The 27,718-nt window shown below is 34.9% G+C and overlaps 1 protein-coding gene across 1 annotated transcript in view; it reads right to left on the reverse strand.

The window, feature by feature from the left end:
• The window catches only part of HIBADH (3-hydroxyisobutyrate dehydrogenase), a 105,698-nt gene that overhangs the window by 59,053 nt on the left and 18,927 nt on the right, over positions 1–27,718 (reverse strand). The window contains exons 3-4 of the mRNA XM_024755091.1: positions 25,469–25,578; positions 22,877–22,998 (exon numbers count right to left, since the gene is read on the reverse strand). Coding sequence (XP_024610859.1) covers positions 22,877–22,998; positions 25,469–25,578 — 232 coding nt within the window. The remainder of the gene's footprint in view (positions 1–22,876; positions 22,999–25,468; positions 25,579–27,718) is intronic.

A 27,718-nucleotide genomic window follows, 5' to 3' on the forward strand; every position in this document is an offset into this window, starting at 1 on the left:
AAAAAAAAAAAAAAAAAAAAAAGAAATCATGAGCTTCTAAAAACAAAATATTTTGTTATGTTAATTTCTCAGCTAGCCTTTTCTACTCCCCAGTCAACACAAATGCTTTTCTGAATGCAGTGATTCTGGAAGAACCTTCGCGGTGAATGTCTTGCCAATCTGGCCCATTTTATCTCTTGCCAATTCCCCCTCCATTTACAACCAGAAACGCCCAAATCCAGAAATATCAAACTGCCATATTTCAGTAAAAACACTGTGCTATTTCAAGTTTCTGTGTCCTTGCACATGCTATATTCCCTTTGCCTGTTCTCCCCTGGCAAATTTCTATTTATCTTTTAAAATGTAATTTAGACCTCACCTATTCCAAAAAGCCAACCATGAGCTCCTCCCCGCCGAAAAGGATCAATAACTTCATTTTGCATGTTTTATGTTACATTTAGTACCATGTGTTGTTTTATGAATATGCATCTGCCTCATCTAATACATTATGATGACTTTGAGGGCCCACTCATCTCTTTTCCCAGCACCCAGCAGAGAACACAGCACATGAAATGCTCAATAAATGTTTGCCGGATGAAGAATGCTGAAGAATAAAGGAGAGAAATCTGATGAAAAGAGACTGGATTTTCAAGTCAGGAAACAAAAGAGTAAAGATGAGAAGCAATAGAAGACAAGGATAGAAACAGAACAAACCACTGGGATGAACATGGATATTTTTTATTCAAAAGCTGCACCTCCGCCTGGCTTCCCCCCATCCTGAGTTATTCTTGGTGAATTTTATACACTGACTTCTTTTAATGCCTAAATCTAAGATACTTTTAGGAACACAACCAAATGAACAATCAGTTAGGTTACCATTTTCTCTAACTCCACTACCACAACTCTAGCTCAAACTGCAATCCCCCTGTGCCTGGCCTATTGCAATAGCCTCCCAATTAGTCTCCCAGCTTTTACCCTCACCCTGCCTCTAAAATATTTTCCACACTGTAGCTATTGTGATGCTTTAGAAATCCAAATCCGATCTGCTGCCTCCCTGCTTAAAACTTTCAATGGCTTCCCATTCTCCTGAGCATAGAGAACAAAATGAGTAGCATGACTGAAAAGGTCTTGATAAGTCCAACCTAACTCCTCTCTCTTCAGCAATGTCCAACACCATGCTTCCCTGCAAATGTGCCACCCTCTGCTTGGGATGTTCTTCCCCTGTGCCTACTTAATTCATTCCCTTATCAAAGATCACAAATCAGTGGCTACTTTCTCCAACAAGAAAATCTCCCTATTTATATACTCCTATAGCCCAATGTATCCCCGCTGCACCACAGGAGTAAAAATACTGTACAGCTTTTTGTGATCATATGACTAACATCTGACTCCCCTCAACCAGATTATAAATTTCGTGAGGGCAGGGACTGTGCCTATTCTGACTGCTTACTCTCCAGTACCAACGTAGTGTCTGACCCACACTAGAAACATAATAAATATCTGTTGAGGAAATGAATAACGAAAGCACACGTTAAAATAAGAATGATGGAATACTTCCCTAACATAAGTTTTTCAATCTCCCTCAAGCCAAAAGCTGCCATTGTATTTACGATCAAATCCATAAAAGCATTCTCACTAACGTCAGAAACATGACAAGGGCACCTGTTACCACTACTGTTATTCAAAACTGTTCTGGAAGTATTAACCACTGTAATTAGTTAAGAAAGAAATAAGAGATCCGAAATTTGGAACAGAAGCAAAATTATTATTTTAGAATTGGAAAACCCAAAAGAACCAACTGAAAAACCACTAGAAACAGTAAGAGAATTCAAAAGGGAAGTGGAATTCAAATTAATATATAGAAATCAATACTTCTCATATTTATGAACAAGTTAGAATTATACAAAAAGAAAGGGCTCCATGTTTGCCAACAACAATAACAAAGATAAAAAGACTTTGGAGGGACTTCCCTGGTGGTGCAGTGGTTAAGAATCCCCCTGCCGATGCAGGGGACATGGGTTTGAGCCCCCGTCCGGGAAGATCCCACATGCCGTGGAGCAATTAAGCCCGTGCGCCACAACTACTGAGCCTGCTCTCTAGAGCCCGTGCTCCGCAACAAGAGAAGCCACCGCAATGAGAAGCACACACACTGCAACGAAGAGTAGCCCCCGCTCACCACAACTAGAGAAAGCCCGTGCACAGCGACGAAGACACAACACTGGGAGAAAAGTGAAAAACGACTTTGGAATAAACTGCATGAGAAACATTTGGTGCACAAATAGAAAACTTTAAAATCCTAATAAGAGACATAAAAGAAGAAATCAATAATGTGTAAATCTTACTCTTCAATAGTTTTGTAACTATATTAATTTTTCATAAATTCATCCATAAACTCAGCACAATCCCAATCAAAATATTAACAGAATGTTTTGGGAGGAACATGATAAAATGCCTCTCATGTCTATTTGGAACAATAAACACGCAAAAGTAGTCTGGAAAATTCTGAGAGGGGAAAAAAAAGACTAATGAAAGAAGACTAACCTCCTAGACAGGAAAATAAAGCAAAAGAAAGTTAAAATGTCCTACCTAGGAAAGAATCAACAATAAGCTATCAACAGAAGAGTATAGAGAGCTCAGAATAGACTCAAATACATATGGGAATTTAGTGCATGAAATTAAGAGTATTTGAAATTAATAGGGAAAGATGGATTTTTCATTAAGTGAATTAAAAAAAGTAATTTGGATCTCTACCCTCATTCCCTCCACCATAATAAATTCTAAATGAATCAAAGATTTAAATTTTTAAAAAATGAAATCATAAAATAACTAAAAGAAAAATGTGAAATTAAAAAAAATTTTTTTATAATCTTGGAGAGGGTAAGTCTTTTTTAAATAGGACATAGGGAATTCCCTGGCGGTCCAGTGGTTAGGACGCCACGCTTTCACTGCCAAGGGCCTGGGTTGAATCCCTGGTCGGGGAACTAAGATTCCACAAGCCGCGCAGTGCAGCCAAGAGAAAAGACAAAAGAAAAAGAAAAAGAACTAGGACATAAAACTCAGAAGGCATAAAACGTAAGACTGACAAATTCAACTACATATAAATTCAAAACTTCCATATTTCAAAAGTACTATAAACAAAATGAATAAAGAAAGGACAAACTGGTAAAAGATATTTGCAGAATATGTATCTCCCTACACATATTCACACGCATTAAAAATATAGCCTAAGAGCATGTGTGTGTCCACACACATGTGTGTGTTTTCTCATTTATGTATTCCCAGGCCTGGACTAGTACTTAATATATGGTAGATGGTCAATAAATATTTGCTGAATAAATGAACGAGCATCTGACATTCATACATATCAATTAGAAAAGATCAATGCCTAGCACAGTGCCCCACACCCTCTAAGTACTCAACAAACAGCTGCTGAAGGAATGAATCCAATAAAAACATGCCTAAAGGACAGGAAGAAGCAATTACTGGAAAAAAGAAAAACAAATAAATGGTCAATAAACATTCTTAAAATGCTCAAACGAACTCATAATTTAAAAAAAAGAAGAAAGCAAGAAAATCAAGGCCACACTATGACATTTTTAAACAGATTAAAAAAGAAATGTAAAGATAGTGTTGACAAGGGTGTGAATAAATACTTTCCTACATTGTTGGTGGAAGTACAAACTTTGGTGGAAAAACTGGCAATGTCTAGCAAAACTGAAAAGACACATACTCTTTGACCTAGCTATTCCATTTCTTAGAATTTCTCTGATAAATGTGCATATACTGGAAAAGACCTACGTTCAAGAACATTCAGAGTAGCTTTTTTGTAATAGCAGAAGTCTGTCCACGTAATAGAATACTTTGTAGTAATTAAAGTGTAAAATAAATCTATTACATATTAAAAGATACTAAATTACATTAAATTAAAAATAAGCTGCAAAAAAAGAATCCCATTTTTGTTTTTTTAACAAGTGTGCATATGCATATACATGCACTAAAATATTTTTAAAATATTAAGATGCAGTCTTCAATTACAATATACAGAAGCTTTGAGAAGAAACGGGAGAGAGCCTTCACTTTGTTTTAAAAAACTGAGGGGTAGGGGATTAGGAGGTACAAACTATTATGTATAAAATAAACTATAAGGATAAATTGTACAACACAGGAAATACAGCCAATATTTCATAGTAACTGTAAATGGAGTATAACCTTCAAAAATTGTGAGTCACTGCACTGTATACCTGTAATCTATATAATACTGTACATCAACTATATAACTCAGTAAAAAAAAGAATAAGAAAAATAAACATTTTTATTTTACCTTTAAAAAAATAAATAACTTAAGAACAAAATAAGCAAAAACTAGAAAAGGCAGGAATGAAAGTACACAGAGGAAGATTTTAAAAAGAGAGTGAGAGAAGCGATAAGAAAACCTTATGGCCCTGAGTCCGTATTTATGACTCATATCCTTACTTCCAAAAAAGATTTTGAGATAGTTGATAAAATGACACAAACACACAGATCATAAGCACTAAGAGTAGGGAAAGCAGGTCTCTCATGTTCACCACTGTCCCCAGTGTCTAGCAGCAGACAGTACGGACCAAATAAATAAATATGTGTTAAGCTAAAGCTACAAGTGAGAATGGAAACCATATGGAAGAAGGAAACATTGGGGAAAACAATGATTACTACTGGGTACCTTAGCTCTGAGTCTCCTAGCAACCTCAGTAAAAGGAAAAATATGATGCTGCGAGTCAATAATCTTCCAACAGGTACATCACGGTGGGAAGTACTGCCAGGATCCCCCAAACCAGACTCTTTTGCATCCTATACCTCAGATGCAGTAACCATAGTCAAAGACCTGTGTGCACGCCAGACACCACTGAGACCACCTAGTATTCTTATTCTTTCCCCCAATACCAGTAAAAAGAGGGGCTTAAGACTGTGGACACCCTTACTATTATGCTTTGATATGTTGCTCCGGACTATTGAAGCTATGAATACGTTAAGAGGTAGAACATAAAAGATAAAGGAGCTGGAAGAGGGAGTTTCGGATCAAAAACTACAATCTATTTTTAACTTCCTATATTAATGTAAGGAAGGAAGTATTAATGCAAATAACTGAAATGTGAAGATAATAAAAATTTGCAAATTGCCCCCACAGACTCAGTTCAGGCTCCAACTTTACTCCCAGATGTGTCACAGCCAATCTAGAGTACGAATCACCCAAGAAAGAAATAAACTGTCTTCATTTTTTTTTGGCCGGGCCACACAGCTTGCGGGATCTTAGTTCCTGACCAGGGATCTAACTCGTGCCCTTGGCAGTGAAACTGTCTTCAAATGCCAGGTAATTTGGTTAGAATCTCCTATGTGTTTTTAGCTACAAGTTTATTTGTAAGGAGGATTCAATCAATCAAAATTTACTTCAATACAGTAGCTAGGTGGTGGACAATATCTTTCAACTCCACTGTAGATAAACCACAGATTTGCATAAAAGCTAGAACTACACAATTATCTAAAAATACTACTAGTCTAATTAATCAGAATTAAACTAAAAAAGTTGTGGCCAAAGAGGGAAATAAATGCCTCTTAGAATATTAGAAACAAGCACCAGGAAGTCTTTTTAGCCATAAAACTAAGGATAGCTATGCTATAAAGACTTCAACACTGTGTCCCATGAATAATCTTTCTATGAACACAAGGTAACTGCTTTGCATTCATTCCTCTTTTATAAAACAGGAACAATCCTTCATTACAGCCATCTCTCCCTGTAGGCTCTGAGAAAAAAGGTTTGACTATTTTTATCACTTATTTTAGTTCAGACAAAACTGATCATCATGTCTAGCTTTTATTCCTAAACCTTCTTTTTTAAAGGAGGGGGAAAAGCCACAAGCATCGATGAGAAGTACACATTATTACTGTTGATCTGCTGATGGGCTTGTTTGCTCAAGGGTTTGAATACTCTTGATTCCATTTTCTTCAGGAAACTGAAAGAAATAGTAATCTTTCCAGATCAAACTTCCACCAAGCAGTTTTAGTACAACATTTATCATACCTAGCAAAACCACCAGAGGACAACTCCATCTGCTACAACAAAACAGAGAAAGATAAAGGTCTCCCAACACTTAATAGCACTTTCCAAAAAAAGGGCCATAAACCTAACACCACTGAAAGGGAAATGCAATCTGCACTTTGCAGACCTAGACAGGAATTGCTTCAATACTATCTTTTTCCCTCTTCCTCGCCATAAAAACTACCCACCCCTAGTTGTGATGTACAAATCTACATCCCAAGGCTCTTAGGAGATTAGGAACCCGCAAGCACCAACAAAGACAGGAAACAAGGACTTCTTTCCCACACAAGCTTTATCACCATTTCATTTCAATAATTACGTAGAGTGAACATTGAAAAGAAAAGCAAAAACTATGCCCACTTAGAAGCATAGCCAAGACAAAGTGGGTACAACTCAAACTGGACATACAACATAATCACCCCTGTCAAACAAAGGTTAGATGCAGAACACCTTAAGAGAATATGAGATTGATCCCATCCATTTTAGATCATTACTGAGAAGGAATCATTAAGGAGCCCTTCAGAATCCAAACACTGTATCAAAGATGTGTGTTCAGATATGAGTATATATACACCAATAAGTCAAAGTTTGGGGTCCAGAGGGAAAAAGTTAATGAAATGCCTTCCTTGGGTTTAATTTAAAGCACGGTTAAAAGGAAGGAAGTTTAAGAAATTTCAGTAGAAAACACAGAAAAAAACAGATGCAATTAGATAAATTTTTCATCCTAAACTTTATTTTGAATCCTTTACATTTGCATTTTTAATTAGTTTTTAAAATTATGATTAAAATTAAGCAGGAGAAAGGATAATAATGCAAATAAAATTAAATAGCAATGACTCAAAAGATCAGGGTTTTTTTTTGTTTTTGGGAAGGTTTTCAAAAAGTTTTTCCTCAACAAAGGTTTGCATGAAAAAATCATACATAAAAAAAAAATCATACATAGATACTTGTTCCTTTCTTTGTAATTGTGTACACTGTGGTATCATCATACAAAAAAATTCAAGTACATTTAAAATTCAGACATAAGTAAAAGGAAGGTATATCACCTTCATTTTTGTTGCCAAGGGAAAAAAATTCAGAGTTTAAGTTACTAAAAGATGTGGAGGACATAACAGAGAAAAATAACCTCTTATTTCTTGGACATTCGGAAATAATGTCTTTAATTGTCTTTATTTGGCCAGATAGGGGAGAAGAACCAGATGAAGATGCACATCCACACAGATGCACATCTATCATTCTCAATGGAAAGTAAATGGGAAATAGTAAATGGTTAGGGCATGAAACCACAAACAGCTCATTTTCACAGTACCTTTTCCCAAAACTCATTCCCCAGTTGTGACTCTCATATCCACATGACACATACTACAAATTAAAATAAAAGTCAACAACTCCTTATTTTGGAATTTATTTGAAGTTTATTCTGGTGTTCAACTGTACTGCAAATATACTTAATAAGGGGTAGCCGTCAAAGTTACCCTTACAATGCTGTTTTTCTCCTATTGTTAACTTTACATCTACATATAATTGATAATATATACAAATTCCCTAGTTCTCTCCCTTAAACAACAAAACAGAATAGGTATTGTTCCTTTAGGTTCCATATTATTTTTTACCTCATTACTACAGTTTTTCCGTATCACCTCCCCTTCATGAAAACACTGTCATATGTTCACATTAGCATACTTCCTGAAATATTACGGTTCACTCTTTTAAAGTCACAACCTCTATCTTCAAAAAACACATCACCACTTAAAACTGATGCATAGATAAAAAACAAGAATTCTTCATTTTTTCTCCATGAAGAATCTCATTATCACAGGCTGCTTTGGTTAGAAAAGATAACATCACTGAAGTCAGGCAAAGCTAATCTTGACCTTACCATAATCAGATGATCCACTAAAGGTCCCTTCCAGTACAACCAACAACAGGAAAAGAGAGCAAAACCACACAAAAGTTACATTTGACTAACTTCCAGTTTTCATCACTATCCAGTTGGACAATTTTCTGACCAGCAATAATCATTATTCCCTTGGAACTTCAGCCCAGTAAAGAGCAGAGTCAAAATATCCTTAAGAAAAAATTTTTTCCAGAAATTTCTTGCCAGTATTCTCTACTCTGCCTTTTCTATCCTTGCTTTTCACATCAATCCATCTAGTATGCATTTCTGGAGACAACTGGGTAATCCTTAGAATAAGAACAATCTGAAAAGGAAGAAGCTTCACATATGGCTTCCAAAATAACCTGAGAACTGGTACAAGGCTCTTCTTTAGTGTTCTGAGCTATAGTAACAAGAATGGTTGTTTGTTTTTTCCCTGTTTAACACACCAATATAAGGGGAAGAAGGGCCTACTCATCACTCTTCTTTCCAAACTACTGCCAATCATGCTTGAAGCTAGAAATCTATGAGGATGAAACCAGACATATCACACTTGAAATTCTCACTCTTAGCATATGCAAAGTAAGAGGTTAGGCGAGGTTCAGTATGTTTTCCAAATATATACTAGCATTTTGCACTTCAGCACACTTGATCTTTACAAAATTCAGAGAGAAACTGGCAAAGCAAAATGTCATAAACATCGTATTTTTTAATGGCTTTCAATGAAACCTATGTTTTATACTTAAGCTATGAGGAGTACGGGTTTGTTCATTTTTTTTTTTAAACTAATCTGAATTAGGTATAGAGTTAACTTTAGAATAAAACTATCAAAAGACACAGACAAACACACACCCAACACTACTCCTAAAGGCCTTCTATAAAAGCTGTTGGGACAGATTTCTTTTAATAATATGACTGAAGAATTGTGCATATTGAGAGGGGTTAAAAATATGACAAGATAAAAACCATTAACTCCTGATACATTATAATTCTTTCAGTAAAACACATAATGATAGTCATAATGTCAAATCAGACTAAATACTGTACCTTATTATTATCGAGCAATAAACTTTGATACACTGTTAGTCGTTAAGTCTTAATGTTGAATAATATAAACATACTAAAAAAAGTATACATGAACACTGAAACCCATTATTTTTGTAAAGGCCAATTTTGGGTATTTAAAAAGTTGTAGGGCTTCCCTGGTGGTGCAGTGGTTGAGAGTCCGCCTGCCGATGCAGGGGACATGGGTTCGTGCCCCGGTCCGGGAAGATCCCACATGCTGCGGAGCGGCTGGGCCCGTGAGCCATGGCCGCTGAGCCTGCACGTCCAGAGCCTGTGCTCCGCAACGGGAGAGGCCACAACAGTGAGAGGCCCGCATACCACAAAAAGAAAAAAAAAAATTAAAATAAAAAAATAAAAAGTTGTAAATTGTGCATTTAAATTATTTATTTTTGAAAATAAAAATTTTAAAACACAAGTTAAAAGAGTAAACACATGTGAAACTGTCCTGTGTACTCAATACTTCAACTCCATAGCTAAAAAGATAGCCTCTGGCTCCTTTTAATATTCCAAGGAGGTTATTTTAGAGGGTTTAAAACTTCTGGTTTTCACTTCTGGTTTTGCATTTTCTTGTCCCTTTTATTCTTGTAGTTGACTAGATTCAAGCATACAAGACCAAAATCAAAATTGGTTTAAATTACCTAAGTTGACTTTCAGTTGGTTAATGATTCCTCCTATATCGGGGGAGGTGAGGGGGGGTGGGGTTGTCACTGAATGGTGATAGCAATGGAGCATGAAGAAGTATTTCTGTTGATTTTGTTTTTAAATTACAAAAAAACCCCAAAGTCTTCTTCGTTATTCTAGCAACCAAAGAAATTCCAAACTTGGAGGTACTGCTCCTTTCATAATATCTTAAAATCCTTTACCTAAAATGTTTTTTTTTTTTTGCTATGTATCAGGCTAATTCTTATAATAATTCCATGTTGTCATATCGTCCCTTCCTAAATGAGCCTCAACTTGCACACTAAAAAAATTAGGAAAATCTGCATTTCATGAAGTTGCTATAAGGATTAAATGGTTTAAAATACACAAATCACCTAACATGACAGCCTGACACACCAAAGGTACTTAATAAATATTAGTTGCCTTCTTCTAAAAATTTCTGTATTATGAATTTTAAGGTGATTAAAGATATTCTGAATCTACTTATCGATAAGGCTATGTGCACTTTTATGCTTTCCACTCCATTAAGATTGTCAGGTTTTTTCTAAGGAAGTGGGGGAGGGGAAGCAGCAGACAAAAACTGAAACAGAAAAACAACACAGATGCTGTTGCCCTTACTTTCATTCTCATTTTTTTTATAAACTTGACTTTTTATCCCTCTCATCTATTTTTTCAAGAAATAAAATTTTTCTTTGTCTTTTTGTTAAGAAATCAAGTCTACAACTAGGCTGACATTTTATGTCAAAAGTACACCTAAAAGTGAGCATGGTATATCTTGGTGGCTGAATATTTTATACTGTAAGGGCCTCATGCAGTCTCTTAAAAAAAAAAAAAATCACACTGAAGATTACTGAGGACTAAGCATTCTCTCTCAGTTATGAATTATTTCACACCACTTGAAGGTTTCACTTTGATTAATTTTATATGAAACATACTTTCTCCTTCTTTACTCTCATTCCCCTTGTTTTTTAAGCCACAGAATCCACTGATGACTAAACTCTTTGCATTCCAGTTCATTTCTCAACACCCCAACACCCACCCACCCCAGGAGATGCCAGCATTGTTTGTGAGGAGTTGGAAACAATACACTTCCACTGCTGGTTAATTTACATCAGATTCAGCCAGGCCTGGGGAGCAGTGTGCGGTCTTTTCCCCCTCTTCCTCCTCCCGTTCCCCCCTCCCTTTTTTTAAATTTAAATTACTCTTTTTAATTTAAAAACTTCCGGATGTTTTATTACCTTGGCAGCTTTACTTTTTCTCTGGATAGACGAAAAAGGTAAAGCTTAAACAGTTTTTGTCAGGTTAATGTCTTTTCTTTTTTTTACATATGTATCTGACATCCAGAATCCATAGTGTATAAAACTGCGATAATGATGTTGCATTTTCCACACTAACTCATGTTTGGCACAATTTCATTGGTTTTTATAACATAAATATCAGCAGCCTCTTTTTCAGCAGCTACACATGTGCTCCTAAATGATATAAAAGGATTTGATGCTTGCTTTTTGCTATTTTCATTCTTTATTTTAGAAAACCATACAATATTATACATGCAAATACAGTAAGTCATTGTTTCCTTGACCAATATTTATAGAAAAGTACAAACTTCTTTAATTAAAAAAATCTAATATTAAAAATACTATGAAGTCTAAAAGCCAGCTTTTCTTTGAAAGCCACATTAACTGTCTCCTTGTCAGCAAAGTTATGGTTTAAAAAAATTTTTTTTCAGATATCTGGAAAAAAATTATGTTAAACTCTAATAAAATTTATAATTAAAGCCATCTCAGAGACTGAAATCCTAACTTTCCAACCAAAAAATTTCACTGAATTAAATATTTTATCTAAAAATCTAGTAAGTTAAACATGTTCCATCAACGCAGTTTACAAATAAGGTATGCAAAGACTCCCCAACATATGCAAGTGATACAAATAATTAAGAATCACATTTCATCCATTTAAATTTTAAAATACTTCTACCTATGAGACTCCAAAAGTATGAGTACATGATTTTAACTTTTAATATTTACTTTCTGCACTACTTTCTCTTCCCTTCTTATCCTAGCTCCCCCTAAACCCCCAGCACATACAGAAAATAGATCATTTAGGCCAGTGGTATCTGAGTACATTGCCCCTCCTCCTCTACTTAGACAGTCTTGCCTTTTATATCTATGTGGAGGTTCCCATGGCAACACTCACTTACACCAGCAGTATTTCCAACTGAAATGAGAGAAGCCAAAATCTTAATGCTTCATTACTAAATTACACACACCCTAACTAGCAAGGATTTTTTTCCATTATTTTTAATAAAAAAGTAGATTTCTAGAATTTCAGCAAAAAAAGTCATTTAATATTTTAGAAATAAGTAGAAAAAGTCACTGTAGGCAATTATAAATATATATGCATATTATTACATGAGATTTGCATGTGCTTATTCTTATTACATAAAAGCTGACTCAATTATAATTATAAATGGTAAGTATCATTTTTACTAATCCAGCCTACTGTATCAAATTCTTTTTTTCCCCCCTTAATGTTGGCTACATAGCTCACAAAAACCCTGGTGAGAAATTCTAACAAAAAAAGGCAAGAAGCAATTCATGGACAGCAGGAGGCAATTCCAGAACACAGGCACAATCTTTAAAGAAAAACCACTACAGCTTTTTGATGTTAAATAAGTAGAAATATCAGCATACAACAAAGCTAAGAAGCAGACTGTTCAAGTTTAAAAGTAAAATATTCAGTGTCAAATGTCACGAGCACCTTTGTCTAGACTACTTTCAAATGTGAAATTTTCCTAATTTTTAAAACAAAGTTTTCTTTGTAATACCAAAGGTTCGAATGTATTTAGTTTTAGTACAACACACATTACAATCGAGTTATTCAAAATATAGGGAAGGGGAGGGTTGTGTGTGTACAAAAGCGGGAACAACAAGGTGGGAAGTCAAACATTTACTTTGAAAACATATACATTTCTTAATCAGGTTGTACACACTAAGAAGCCTCAGAGGAAGAGGTGAGAGTATAAAATGAGCAACATTTCATAAAGCCTTTTGATAAATAATCAAAGCTAATCAAAGCTAAGCATTAAACATCTCTCTGTACAGTGAACACATTTTTTAAAAGGATAAAAATCCATAGAATGTACACTGAACCTTATTTATTCTGACAAATACTGTAGCATCTGAATACTTGTATTAAACAATGTTTTCTGTACAGAGTTTATTAACTTATATGTGAGTTCATAAAATAGAACATTAATATGTATTTTAATGAAAAAATCATTTTATCAATATTTATAATGAGCCTTTTTTTCCTGCTTTTACATTATCACTTTCTTAAAATGAGCTGATTCAAAAGACTTCCTCAAAACCAGTACAGGAAACTGCAAGAATTTACTTTCCCAAAAACAGCCTTTAAGACATGAACATGAACTGCCTAATGAATCTCATAGTTGGGCTTGTGAAAAGGACCAACTTGCACCTTTCAGAGCTCTTTCCCTCTTTTTAAAAATTCCCATACAGTGAAACCTGCTGACACTTTTTTTTTTTATAAGGGCTGGGGCGGGTGTCGAGGGGAGTAGGGCAGTGATTTGCTGCACTGGGGTGGTTTCTGCAACATTTGTGAGGGTTTTATAGGCAGGATCCTCTCTCGAGTGTTTAGACAAGTAAAACAAAACCAAAAAAATAACCAACTGTTAAATGTTCATTTTATTTAAAAAAAAAAAAAGGCAATCCTCTGCAAATGTTTCAACATTTTAATTTACTTTCATTTCAGTATTAACCACCTAAAAGCAAACACTTGCAGAGTTCAGAAATCTTTTTCAGTTCTTTGGAGAGAGACATTTAATCAACCTTGATATTAGATGTATTTTTAAGCTAACTTAAAAGCAAAATCTAGAAAAAGTATTATGACCTCTCCTGAACAAAAAAGAATGTATTTTAAAATCCTCCCTTTATCACAAGCAGGTTTGGATGCAATGCCACCTGGTGGCACAGAAAAAAAAATTTTTTAACAAGGCTTAGGTTTTTAAAAACTGAGCTGTTCTATGAAACACCAACCATCCCTTTTGACTACTCTGCCTTCCTCCTAAACAAGCTATTCATCCCATAGTTTAACAATAACAGCTAATTTTTATTTTCAAACTTTAAAAATTTTAAGCAATTAGCTGCATGCGACAATTTCCTTAGTGTTTAAATATCATAAAGGAAGCAAAACATTTTTTTTCAAAAACCTAAATTGTACGAAAGCTTTAATTTTTAAAAGGTGAAATTCTTAAGAATCGGGGGTATAGGGACAGAGTAACCAAACTGCTTTGTAAAATTACACTGTATAATTAATTCCATGGTAAGAACGTTTTTATGGTGTGTTTTGGTGACCTTTTATTACCATCAAGTTCACAATGCTGGTGGGCTGCCTTTTAATCCCTCCGCAGACAAAGGCCCTAAATAAACACAGATCCCTTCCTGGGAAAAAGTCCACTCTGGTTAAATGGTAAGGAAATGAGTAAATCATTAGTAATCTTTAAAGCCAAAGCTATAAACTCAAGTTACCTTAAGTTGAAATGAAAGTGTCCTGCAAGAGTTTCAAAGTTCTGTCACAGATAGAAATCTCCAGCTCTTGACTCCAGACTAGGCGCCAGCTGATAAACAAACAATTTAAGTCAAGAGCTGGAGAATTCCCAGCTTTTTCATTTAATGGCTTTGGCCCAGAGTATTTACTGCCTCCAGTTTTATTCTCACTTAGCTCTAAGAGGAAATTTAAACTCATCATTATCTTAAAGCCCCATATGGGTAGAAGTCAGCTCACCTGATAGAGCTCTGCTTACTCAGTAGAAGTTTGAGTCTCAACTAGAAGTGATGTCATAATGTAAACTAATTAACTAGAGTTTTAGGTTGACTTTTTAACAGGCTAAATAAATTTTGTTCAATATAGTTTATATTCCCACTTGGGGTAGTAACAATTCCAAAAAATTTAATTCTGCAGTTTTAATCCAAACTACCAGCTAAAATGGAGGACAGTGTAATGGCTCTCTCACTCCCCGACAGGCGCCCACCCTGCCTCCCTCTACCGCCACTCTCACCCTTGTCCACTAGTCCTTGAATATTATATAAAGCAACTTTTCTGCATAAAATATAGACTATTCCTATTAACTTCAAAATACCCAGTGTTGCTGGGTGTGTTTCCTAACAGAGCAGTGTGTAAGATTTAAGATGTAAATGCTCAATCATGAAAAGCTGTTGATTTTATACGAGTACTAAGAATATAAAAGTACAGCCCAATGAAAGCCCATGAGATACCATCAAATATTTCTGAATGCTGTTTTTAAAAGTTTGCTACTAAAGATTATAGATCTCAAAGTCAGAACTATACTGTTGCTCCTATTCCTTTCTCAAAATTATCATTTACTTTTAGAGAAAAATCTCATCTCTACTCAGGATTTTATGTCAAAATAATTCTTTCAGCTATCTGAGTGTTTGCAGATATTTGACAATTACAATAAATCAACTATCCTTCCGCTAGCTGCTTATCTAATGAAAAAATGCTGCAAGAAAATTTTTATAGCCTAAGGTAAAGGGTTAATGTGGCATTAATGCAAGGAAAAATTCTTTCCCACTTCTTAATTTTCAGAAAGTTTTATAAACCTACCTTGGCTGGAAAAGCAAATTAACTATTTCAGTGTCTGCCAAGACTATTTTTCTACTCTTTAATATATGTACATAGTACATTAACAATGTTGGCTACTTGAGACCAAGTATTACCCTCACACGTAAGACTTAGTGGAAATGAAATATAATTAATGATAAAATCACTTGTATGCCTGGCCTCATATTATATTTCACTTTAAAAAAACTCCTTACGAACAATGTTACCTTAGAGACTGCAGTGGATAAACATTCTGATGACCACAACTAATAGTCAATAACTCAATAAAAAAAGATGTCAGATACAAATCTTAAAATTCTTAATACTCTTCTAAAAGAGTCCACATTTCTCCATCGCTGGAGGTAATCTCAGCTAAATACAAAACAATAACAAAAACCCTCTACCTTCAGGTCAAGTTAAATTACTTAAGGCAGAAGGGAGATGGTGAGTCGGCTATCATACCTTCATTGGCCACGTGGGGAGGATGGCTACTATGAAGTGTGCACGTATGCTTAAATTTTTCACAATTAAAACACCCCAAGTAAAACAAAATTGTATAGCAAATATATACAGAGAAGGACCTAACCTCAACTTAACATACTTTTCAACTGCTAACATTATCAAACTTTCTTCAAGAAAATCAGACATCTAAAACACTGCAAGTAAGTCTGATAATGGTTTGATTGTGATGACAAGGCCCTTGTCAAATTCATAATTCCACTGCATCCTCCCACTTCACCCCCAATAGCTATCCAGGGATCACAAACAAAACACAATAAAGACATAAGGGATACTGGAACTAATTTCACACTGCTTAGGCATCAATAGATGTTAATGAAAAATAAATTATATACAATTAATAGCTTTAGAAAGTTTATTTACTAAATCTACTTCACCTTTATATAAATACTGCTAGGCAGTCCTGAACTATGTGACCAGACCCAGTTGTGTCTGGTCTGACTTACATCCTGAATGGCAATTAAAGGACATTAAAAATACCCTGGGATTACTTGAGGCAGGACCCCTGCCTTATCCACGCTCTTTCCAACAGACCCATGTGAGAAGAACCCTCCACCACAGGACAGAGCCTGGCAAGAGCAACTCTGGTAACGGTTAGTTGACTGGAAATTGCAATGCAGTTAAAATGTGGCCTGCAGATTTGGAGATGAGGGAATCGCAAACTGCAAGAGAGTAAATTCTTAGAAATAAACTAGGTTCTTGTTAGCAATAATGATTATTACTAACAATAACTGATAGCAATAATACAAACACTGAGTGAAGTGATCACTTTGCCTTCTCTAGCCCACTCTTCTACTATTTTCTGAGGAGACAAATTATTAAAGCTGCCTCAACCATGTTATCTTGGGCAGTGAGTCAACAGTCTTCTCTAAACATGCTAAGAACTCATTAACACCTTATACAGGGACTCTTGTCCCTGACAACTGTTGTAAGGGAGTCTCAGGCACGCCAAAGAATGTAAAAAGAGGTTTTTATGGGCACCTCTTCTTTGGGACTAATTTCAAAGAAATCCTTGGAATTTATTTACCAAACATTTCTGAACCACTTTGTGCAAACTGGAGAAAATCCCAGGCAAAATGTATTCTCCAGAGACAGAAAGGATACTTAATGGATCAGGGTGATAAGTAAAATTATGGTTAAATGTAAGTGGATATCATAATTAACCCATTTCTGGGTGTACTGGTACTGATGAATCTTATGTCATTTCTGAGGAAATGGATTTGTCCATTAAATCAAGTTAAAGAAAATGTTAATTACTTGAGCTACTAACGCTTTAAATACCACAAATCAGACCAAGCAGAAGCTCACTTTAATATTTTTCAAGATAGAATAATCCAAGTCTCTGAGACAGAAGTCAATGCCACAAAGTACTTTTAAATTTTACAATAAATAATAGAATTGATCATTTTAAAAGAACTAAAAAGCATCATAGTAGTACAATTCTTTAAAGAGAAGAACCCATGAAAATGAATTATCTTAATCATGTTAAATCAACTTATTTCAAATCATTTAAAAAAATAAAATGTTACTGATGTAAGACTAAAATCTAAGAATAAATACTGCACACAATACTACTGTGTAATCAAACAGCTTGTGAGAGCATCAAAGACCTATTGTGATAGCCCGTTCCCCTCCATACATTCTAAACGATGGCAAATTCAGTTATATGAAATTTGATAAAAGAATCTGCTTTTGGACAGAAATAGCAATGTTTCAGCCCAAAGCCAAGTAAAATTGCCAAATTATAAACCTCTCTAAGAAAATGTTTTAATGGAAATGCCAATAGACCTTTAACCATAATGGTGTTAGGTGCCAAAATATAAATAATTTTTGTTTTCGTGCTCCCTTTACCATAAATTAGGTACAGGTCAAGTGGAAAAAACAGTAGGTATCCAGTTCAGTGAGCAGTTCCAGTTCAAGGCCAAGACTTGCACACTTGATTTTAAAAACAATAATGGAGTCTATATGAGACTTTCATTGAAGAATTTAGCAAGCAAGTCTATCTCTCTAAGAGAAAGTCCTTAATAGGTTTTGTGCTTACTATTCCATATTCTAAGAATATCTCAAACAAATTACTAAAACTTAACCCAGCCAAGTAAGTAGAGTACTAAATCTGGTTTCCTGGTAGGGAACTGTTATACAAACACATACACACAAGTTCAATTATTTAATTTTGATATTAATCCCTAACCGGAGCAATATTTTAGCAAATCTATGAGGCTTGCCAGCACAGAAAGCCTTGGGCTAACTACAAGGGCCACTTCAGAGTCTCTTCAACTCAAGGTTTCTATGCAAACCTACAGACATGCTAGGCAATCAGTGAGCTTATTCTTCAATGATTCAAGCACAGTTAAGTGCTGTAGTTATGCCCTTGGAGCAGACTGAACAGTAGTTAGTCATTAGTCTCAAACAATAGTTTTTAATTTGCTTTATGTCTAGCATTCATTATACAAGAGAGCTAATCAAATTGGAACATTGTGATAGCAGACCCATTCCATACTAAAAAAAAAATGCATGTGTCCAAATTGGTGTGACTAAACAACATTTCACATTAAAGGATTACAACTTTCATAAAGATGTGATTTACACAAGACAGATAAACAGATTAGGGCATTATACTTATGAGGCCAGTGTCATGGGCTACTAGAGAGCCTGGTTAGCTTTAGTTTGAGAACCACAAACGGTTAAACAAAGGCACGGTATTAGACATATGGGGAGTCAGTGTAAAGATCATTCAGTTTAACTAACTCTGAGTGAAACTACCTGCTAAATCCTAGGGATACAAAGATAAATGTTCCACAAACATACCAAGCTTGTTCATGCCTCAGAGCCCTCACAGAGCACCTCCATCTACTGAGAACACTCTTTCCCTTGACCTGCACATTCAGATCTCTGCTTAAATGTCACTTCCCCAGAGAAGGCATCCTGTCCACTCTATGTAAAAGAGCCCTCCCCATAGTCTCTGTCTCCTTAACTGTTTACTCTGTTTTTTTCCTTCATAGTACTTATCATTGAAATTATTCTTGTTTACTTGTTTATTCTCTCTATTCCTACCAAATCATAAGCTCCATGAGGCAAAAGATGTTCACTATCTTTAAAGCTCTAACTCTAGTACCTAGAACATACCTAGTATATAAGTACTCAATAAATGTTTATTATATGAAATCAGCAATCAAGAGCAATTATGCTCTCAGCATAATAGGATTAGAATGTATAATCAGAAAACAGTATATAATCTTGTAAGAATTATATAAATACAATAATTTAAGTATAAGACATTTCATTAAAGAAAAAATGAAGACCTTCATTTTTAGAGTTACTTTTAAAGTTCCAGGCTCTCCCTAATATCCAAGTAAACTTCTTTTAACTTACTCACAGAAGTACAGCTGAAAATGAAACTAAAGGTGGTAGGAGAATTATAGGAACTAACCAATTTCCTTTCTTCCTTGCTTAAAGAATATTTACTAAAGAACCATCAAATCTAATTCCAAATTCCACTGGTTCCCCCTCGGATATAATCAGGAATCATCTGTAAGATTTCTAGTTGATCTGCAACATAAATTTTCCATTTCTAGAACTAAAAATCCTTCTCTAGCCCTAGAATCAGCTGTATAAATCAGATCTGGTGTTACTCTCTCTCTTTAAATATCCATAGAGGTGAATATAAGATAAAAGTCAAATTAAGTATTAATAGAGTAGAAGAAACACACAAGGTTAACAGTAAGGCTCTATTTCTTAAACTGGGAGGAGAGTACACATGGGCCTGATGTATACTTATACTTGGTACCTTTATAATTTTATAAATATTTTGTATATAAATTCAATATTTAACAAAAATTGAAAAAAAAAAGTGTTAACTCCCTGCACTCAAAAAGCTTAAATTCTACAGGAGGAAGTGAATCAATGCCTATAAATATAATGTAATGTGGGCTTTGATAAAAGCATGTACAGTTTGACAGCTTCAAAAGAAAGCACCAAACCGGCTGAGGCATGCCAAAGTACTTTATAAAGTAATATCTATGCTACAAAGTGTTAACTGTACAAGTATAAAAGTTACTCACATTGGTTTCAGGATGATAATTATAGCAGTTTAAGCATCACTTGCTTTTGATTTTTTTAAAAAGTCACATGGAATTTAAAAAAAAATTACATTATTTGTAATAAGGATGATGTATAAAAAGCTGCAATAATGAAACCTGAGGAAAACCTTCAATATATTACTCCATGGGCTAGTAAAATGATACAGTAAAGATTCTTTTCATTGCATTCCCCAGAATAAAAGTTAGTAGAAAGCAGAGGAAGGGGCTGGACTAAAGAAATGAATCACTATCTCAAAAATCTATACAACTTCAAATTCATCTAGGTTAAAAAAAAGCTTCTCCTTAAAATGCTAACCACAGAATAAGGAGTATAATATGTTCCTATTTTAATTTTTAGAATACTACTGTATTTGTAGGTAATAGCTCTATATAAATACACAAAAATGCATTTCTTTAAAATCTAAGATAAGGAACAAACGAGGGGTGAGGGAAAATGGACAAACATGGGGGAAATTTTTTAAGGTTTTATTCAAATTACCTCAAATAATTCATGTTTAAGACTGACAAATATAGAACCTCTATAAAATTGTGGTCCCATCTTGGGTATCTATGCTTTTTCCAGGTCCCTTTTCCTTAATTTTATTTAGTTAAAATATAATGATTTTTAAACCAGTCAACTCTAACTTACAGAAAGTTTCCCCTATTTTAACTGAGAAAGTAGAGACATTTTTAATCCATCATATTAAAAATATAAAGATAATAACTATGAGAAGACAAACATAAGCTTCTATTATATACTGGCTAATCTCATAATGATCGTGTCAACTGATAAATTATCACAAACCACCTCTACACAAAGCTTCCAGTCTATAATACAGCACAGATTCAAGTATTCACTATTACAAATTAACATTTTTGCATTCTTTTTTTTTTTTTTTTTTTTTTTTTTTTGCGGTACGCGGGCCTCTCACTGTTGTGGCCTCTCCCGCTGTGGAATGCAGGCTCCGGAGGCGCAGGGTCAGGGGCCATGGCTCACGGGCCCAGCCGCTCCGCGGCATGTGGGATCTTCCCGGACCGGGGCACGAACCCGTATCCCCTGCATCGGCAGGCGGACTCCCAACCACTGCGCCACCAGGGAAGCCCCATTTTTGCATTCTTAAACTACAAAAGTGGGTTTAAAAACAGCTTGATAAGAACAAGGAGTAATTTCAAAGTTTTACCCCAAGGAAGACTATATTATTTTTAAAACTTAAAATAACACTTAAAAAATCAAGTTGGTATTCTTCATTATCAAATGATAATTTCAGGCTATACTCTTGAAGCAAAAGATCAACCAACAGCAAGATCATATGTACCATGTATCAATTTTTTAATTAAATCACAGAACCACTCAAAGAAGAATTGTTCACTTTATTAAATCCATTCTACAAAAAAAAAATACCAACACCAAGCTTAAAACTGCTTATTAGTATTTTATGATCAAAGATCCATACCACATTATAAATCTTTACACCCCAAATCCTACTTAACCAAGTCAATATAACAATTATAGGGGCTAAAAATTATTTATACCTCCACCTATACTCAAAAGTGGTTTGGGATATAAGATACCTTTACAAGACAATTAGGTTCTTTATGAAATAAATAAACTGATTTAAATGTCCCCTGCATCGGCAGGCGGACTCTCAACCACTGAGCCACCAGGGAAGCCCTATTTTATTATTTTTTAATCCCAAAGCCAACAATCGAGTTTAATATAATAGGAGTAAAATTGCTACTCCATTGTCTACTGCTATAATTACATATGTATGTATGTGTATATGTATGCAAATACATATGTGTGTATGTGCATATATATTATATTCGATCCTGCTATTAGTATTTTATATACTATTAAGCTTTTAGAATTTTATTAGTGGGTCTCCTTGTCCTCTGATTGAGATGATGATGATTTCTAAGTATGTCGATGTTGTGAAATTTATTTATTTATAGACCTTCTAATATTAAGCCATCTGTACATACATGAGATAAACCAAACTAGGTGGTAGTGTTTGATCTCTTTCATATGCGGTTGGATTTAGTTTGCTAATATACTTTATAAAGTTTTTACTTCTGTATTCATGACTGATGTAGACCTACAGTTTTTCTCTCTCATAATGTTTCCGTCTGGTTTAATTATCAGAGTTATACACATCTTACAGAATGAGTTGGGGAAGCATTTCCTCTTTTTGTATTGTCTGGAAAAGTTTGTATAAAATTGAGATGGGGTTCGAGCCCTGGTCCGGGGAGATCCCACATGCCACGGAGCAACTAAGTCCATGCGCCACATCTACTGAGCCTGTGCTCTAGAGCCCGTGAGCCACAACTACTGACCCTGCATGCTACAACTACTGAAGCCCGCGTGCCTAGAGCCAGTGCTCCGCAACAAGAAAAGCCACTGCAATGAGAAGCCCACGCACTGCAACAAAGAGTAGCCCCCGCTTGCCACAACTAGAGAAAGCCCGCACGCAGCAACGAAGACCCCACGCAGCCAAAAATAAATAAATTAAATAAATAAATTTTTTTAAAAAATTGAGACAATCTGCTCCTTGAAAGTCTGGTAACACTCACCTGTAAAATCACCTGGGCCTAATGTTTCCCTTATGAAATTATTTTTTCTTTTTTGCCACTTCTTCAGTTTCTTTAATAGTTACAAGATTATTCAGGCTAATTATTTCTTGAATCTGTTCTGAAAAGTTAAAATTTTCTAGGAATCGATCTATCCCTGCCCACAGTAATTTGGACCAAAAATTCATAGCTCTTCAAAGCTGTAATATCCTATTATCTGAATTTAGAAAAAGCACTGTATTTTAAGAGTATTAAATAACATAAGTCAGTTTTGCTTTGTTTTTATTTTTAATGAGGAAATTGAGAATCTGCAATAGCTCTAAAAATAACTGGATATATCTTGGGTAGCACAAAATCATAACTGTTACTTATGACAAACAGAATAGATGTGCATATATTTTAGCTACCACTTACCACCAGAAACAGGGGCATCCATGAAAACTGCTCCCATTTTCTCAACTTCTTTGGCCAATTCTTTTGAAACCATAGGATCAATAGTACTGGAATCTATTAATAGTGAGCCTTTCTTCACTTTTCTAAGTAAATGAACAGAAATATAGTTTTTAAAAACTATAGTTTTATAATTTAAAAAATATAGTTTACAATTCTGAATAAGCATTTCATGCAACTACCTATATCAGAATCTGCTAAAATTCACCAGATATCAAGGAGGTCTTTGGTTTAATATTAAAAACATTATTAGAACTGGTTCAAAATCTCAAATTCATTTTCAGATCAATTATAGTTCAAAGTAAACTCGAACTATTTCAAAGAAACCAAAATAATCTAATAATCTATATGGTATAAATTCTGGTTTCAGGTGAAATACTAACCATAATAATATAGGTAAGCTAAGATGTAAGCAATTTAAAACACCTATTAACTTTAAAAGGGCTATTTAGTAGGATTTAAATTTTTGTTTGTAAAGTAGCTGGGTCTCTTTAAAAAGTAATTTATTTGTCTTTAACAAGCCATATTGCAAATTTCACATATCCATTTTCATTTCCACTAGGTAGAATAAACACAAGCAGTTAAAATTTAGCCATTTGCTTTAGGATGGCATATTCTTTAATAACTGCCACTTTGGAAAGACAAAATAAGACATCAAACAGGCAGAAAGGAAAACACAGGAATGGACCTATAAATCTCACAGAGACTTTGTGTTCTTTACAGTAAATTTATATACAAACATTGGTAAAAGGGGGAAGCAGTCTTTTCATATATCATATTTTACATCAATATTTAAATGGCATTCTTAAAGTAAAACAGTTCTGTTTGCACTATAAGTGCAAACAGAACTGTTTATATACCTTACAGTCTATAATCTATGCCTATCTTCACTGGCTTGGAAACCGACCTAAATTACAATTTATTTAAAGGGCTATGGCTAACCTCGAATTCAAACGTCCCAAAATTCTAACTAGATAAACTAACCCAGAGGACATTTAATCATAACCATGATTGGAAAGTTAGAACTGAATAAATAAAAATATTGAAGGGGAAATAGAAAATCATTGCTAAAAACTATAAAAAAGAAATTTTTTTCTACAGAAAAAAATAGCACGCAAAATGCTTTAAACAACAATTTTAGACATATGAATTGATCTGGTCCAAATGCAACGGCTGGGTATGTTCCATAGAAAAGAAATAGCACACTCTGTTATATAGATCACCTCAGTATGTGGAATTCCACTTTACATACCCTAAAATATAAGAATTAAGTTTACCAGTCTTCTGTGATATTAATATTTTTAAGATCTTAAAGCTTTAAGCAAATGGGAAATAGTCTCAAAAATTATACACGCACAGGGTGTGGGGAAATGATCCTGACCCAAAAGAAAATAAAGAACTACCCATAAGAAGCAAATTACACTTCAATGTAAAGCCAAAACCTTTCAAAGCACTCCCTAGACAAAATTGCCCTGGTTGTTGGCCACCATATTCCGAGTAAAGGATATTAATAAACGTAGAATTTTGTCTCCACAAAGCTTTTAGTAACTTTTTCTTCAGAGGTAAAACAGGGCCATAATTGGAAGAGACTAGGTAATGAGACAGCTAGGTCACCTCAGGACCACATACACACTGTGGGTCTGAGGGCTCCATCCAAAATGAGAATCTTTCAACTTTCCCTGAAATCTAAACATTTATCTTATCAGTTTTCTGCCTAATATTCAAGTGTCTGTTGCTTCTAAGTTTGCTAGTTTTCCAAAGCAATTCAATTTCCCAAAACCTCAAATTTCATGTATTACAGCTTCAAGAAATTAAACCCTTTCTTTTAGCCCTTCATGTGTCTACAAAGCCTACCAGTTTGCTCTAGCTCTCTGCTGAACTTCAACAACAAAACAAGTTAGGAACAGGAATCAGTAAGACCAGAAAACTAAATTCAACCGCTGTCATCCTAATATAACCACAAGGGTTTGGCAATAGGTAGCAAGTAACCAAAAGGTTCTCAAAGCCAGGGAAGCTAGTTACTGGGTAGGAAACCCTGACCTAAATTATATATTATTTAAAGAGCTACTGCTAATCTTTAATTCCACCCTCTCAAAGTTCTTACTACAGATGTACTAACCCAAAGGACATACAATAACTTTTTATTTTATAATAAATTTTAAATAATGGTGTTCTTTCCAATGCTTCGTTTTATTTTTCATAGAAATCTCTTCCTGAATTTCTATAAACCGTTAGAAAATTATGCTTGTAACATTTGTACAGTTTAAAATGCAAGCTTTAAAAATCTCTTAAACAGGTTACCAATGTATGTTTAACATTAGATTAAAGGGAAGGAACAGAAAGCAAAAACAATGTATTCCCGAAAGTCACATACTTGACTTCAGTAAAAAAATAAACCCTTTACAATGAGAGAAACCACACCATTCACTTTTAAGACATAAAAATACAGTACAAGAAGGTTTAACAAACATAATTGTAATTTCACAATAGTTCTAACAAATGTGAAATTCATAAACTACCATAACAAGAACATATCTACAGTTGAGAAATACATACTTTAGAATTCCATTTGCTCCAGAATAAGCTTCTATTGCATTGATGCTGGTGGGCAACACTGTGATAATTCTGTCAGCTTTTTCAGCTACATCTGCTGGGGAAGACACTACCTTTAAAAAAAAAAATTGCAACGGCACATTATTTAAATTAAATGCAAGCAGCTCCTACAGTACAAGTAGGATCCACTTTTTATGCATGCCCATAATAGTGACAGTGAATAAAAACTAATCCTTGTTTTCAAATGACAAAAACAAAAAACGAGCAAAAAAACCCGTTACTGCCTAAAATAGAGTCCATTCCTTCACACATACAGATGCAATTTCTATGGAATCACATCCACTGTTTACTTTAAAAAGTGTGAAGTGAGTTGAGGGGGAAAAGGGCAAAACCCAACAGTCCTGGGAACGGACACACTTCTCATGGATTCCTCTAAGTTGGATTCTTAAACAGCATACTTTTTGGTAGATGCTCTAAGAAAAACATTCTCATATATCAGACTTGGTAGCTGAACTACAGGATACACCAATTATTTCATGGGCAGCAAAATCCACAAGTAAATGCTCAAGCCCCCATTACCACTATCTTCCAGCCTCTATTTTCAAGAAAAAAAAAAAATTAAGCCTGTTTTATAAAAAGTCAAGACAAGGACATAAGCATGTACTGCACTGAATGTGAGTACCACCATGAAGTCTGAGAGCATGAGCTGTCAGGTCTCCTGTGGAAACCATATACACAACAACGACATACGAACAGGCATCAAGGTACGCTCTCTCTGTCAGAAGTCAGAACCCTGACTTCCGCTTTAATGATGACCATGAACATACTGTACAAGAAAGCTGCTCTGCCCATCCTCTGTACATATGTTTACACGTATGGGTGTACATACCCTCACTCACATTTCCCCCACCCCCTGCTCTCTCGAATATATACAACATGATACACCTGGCCAGCTGGTCAGCAACCAAAGAGGCCAGAAGAGACCAGGAGATCACTTCTTGACTGAAACTCTCCTTTAACAGAAAGAATCTATCGCCCCAATTATCACAAAAGCTCCTTTCCAAAGCCTTTTCTCTCTTTAAATAAAAGACAAGGAACTATCAAGAGGATAATCAAAACTTTCTCCATAGGAGAACTGGCACATAAGCATCTTAGGAATGGGAATGCCTCTGCTTTTCATATGGTGGAAGTAAACGAAACACTTTCTTTCTGTCCTTGATGTACAGCTGATGAAAGAATGAGAAACCGAACACAATGTGCAATCTAGATATTATGAGCTAGAAGCAATTACATTTCATTCTTCCGTAAGAGACTATCAGCTTCTAAATCAAATTCTACATAAAGGCAGTTTTAACATAATTTCATAAGTTGTATTCTAAAATTTCAGATAATCAAGTATCCTGGCACTTTGTGTACTAAGTGATAATATTAAACACCTCAGACTCTAAAGCCAAAAACAAACAAAAAAAAAGACAGTCTCTCATCTAAAGGCAATACAGCATTTTAGAGTCTACAAAGTGGCACATTCAACAATATGTATATTTTGATATATAGTGGGGATCGGCCACAAATAATTCTGGAAAAAAATTTTTTTCCATCAAATTACAAAGTAATACTTAAGTTAGGTGAAAACCTTTCTTACACTCAAACAAATACTGAGATTTGAAAAGAGGCAACTATTTCCTGGCAAACAATTCAAGTTTCCTTAAGAAAAAAAAACAGCTCAGTAAGATGAGAAGAAAAGGAAAAGCTATAGGAGTCATAATTCTCTACTCTTGGACTGTGTCAAGAATATGGGTTACATAGAGAGCCCCATCTGTTCATCCTATTTAAATGAAGTAATAAAGGCATGCAAAATGGTGGCATACTTTTCAGTTGCCTTTCCTTCTATCTCAGCTCCAACTCTCTTGATCTTTCAGGGACTGTAGTAAGCCAGCCCTGAGGTCTAAGAGTCAACTTCAGACTTTCTCTTAGGAATTCAGAGTCTCTTCCACTGAAGGAAATTCAATTCCATCTAGATAACTCCTTGAGACATGCCCTCAGGGGCACCAACAATTAGCTCACAGATCTAGGAATACTTCACACCTCCAAGCTTCTTGTGCCAATTCATGCAACTGCCAAGTGCACGGGGTGGCCAATCAGCCCCCTGCATCCCTAGCATCTGCTTCTTGGGATGCCTGGGTTGCCAGAGTATGCTAACCCCTCAAATATATAGGAAAGTAGTGTCAAAGCTCACAGGTCCGGAAAAAAACA

This window comes from Neophocaena asiaeorientalis, unplaced genomic scaffold (assembly GCF_003031525.2).
Source record: "Neophocaena asiaeorientalis asiaeorientalis breed wild unplaced genomic scaffold, Neophocaena_asiaeorientalis_V1.1 scaffold36, whole genome shotgun sequence".
NCBI lineage: Eukaryota > Metazoa > Chordata > Mammalia > Artiodactyla > Phocoenidae > Neophocaena > Neophocaena asiaeorientalis.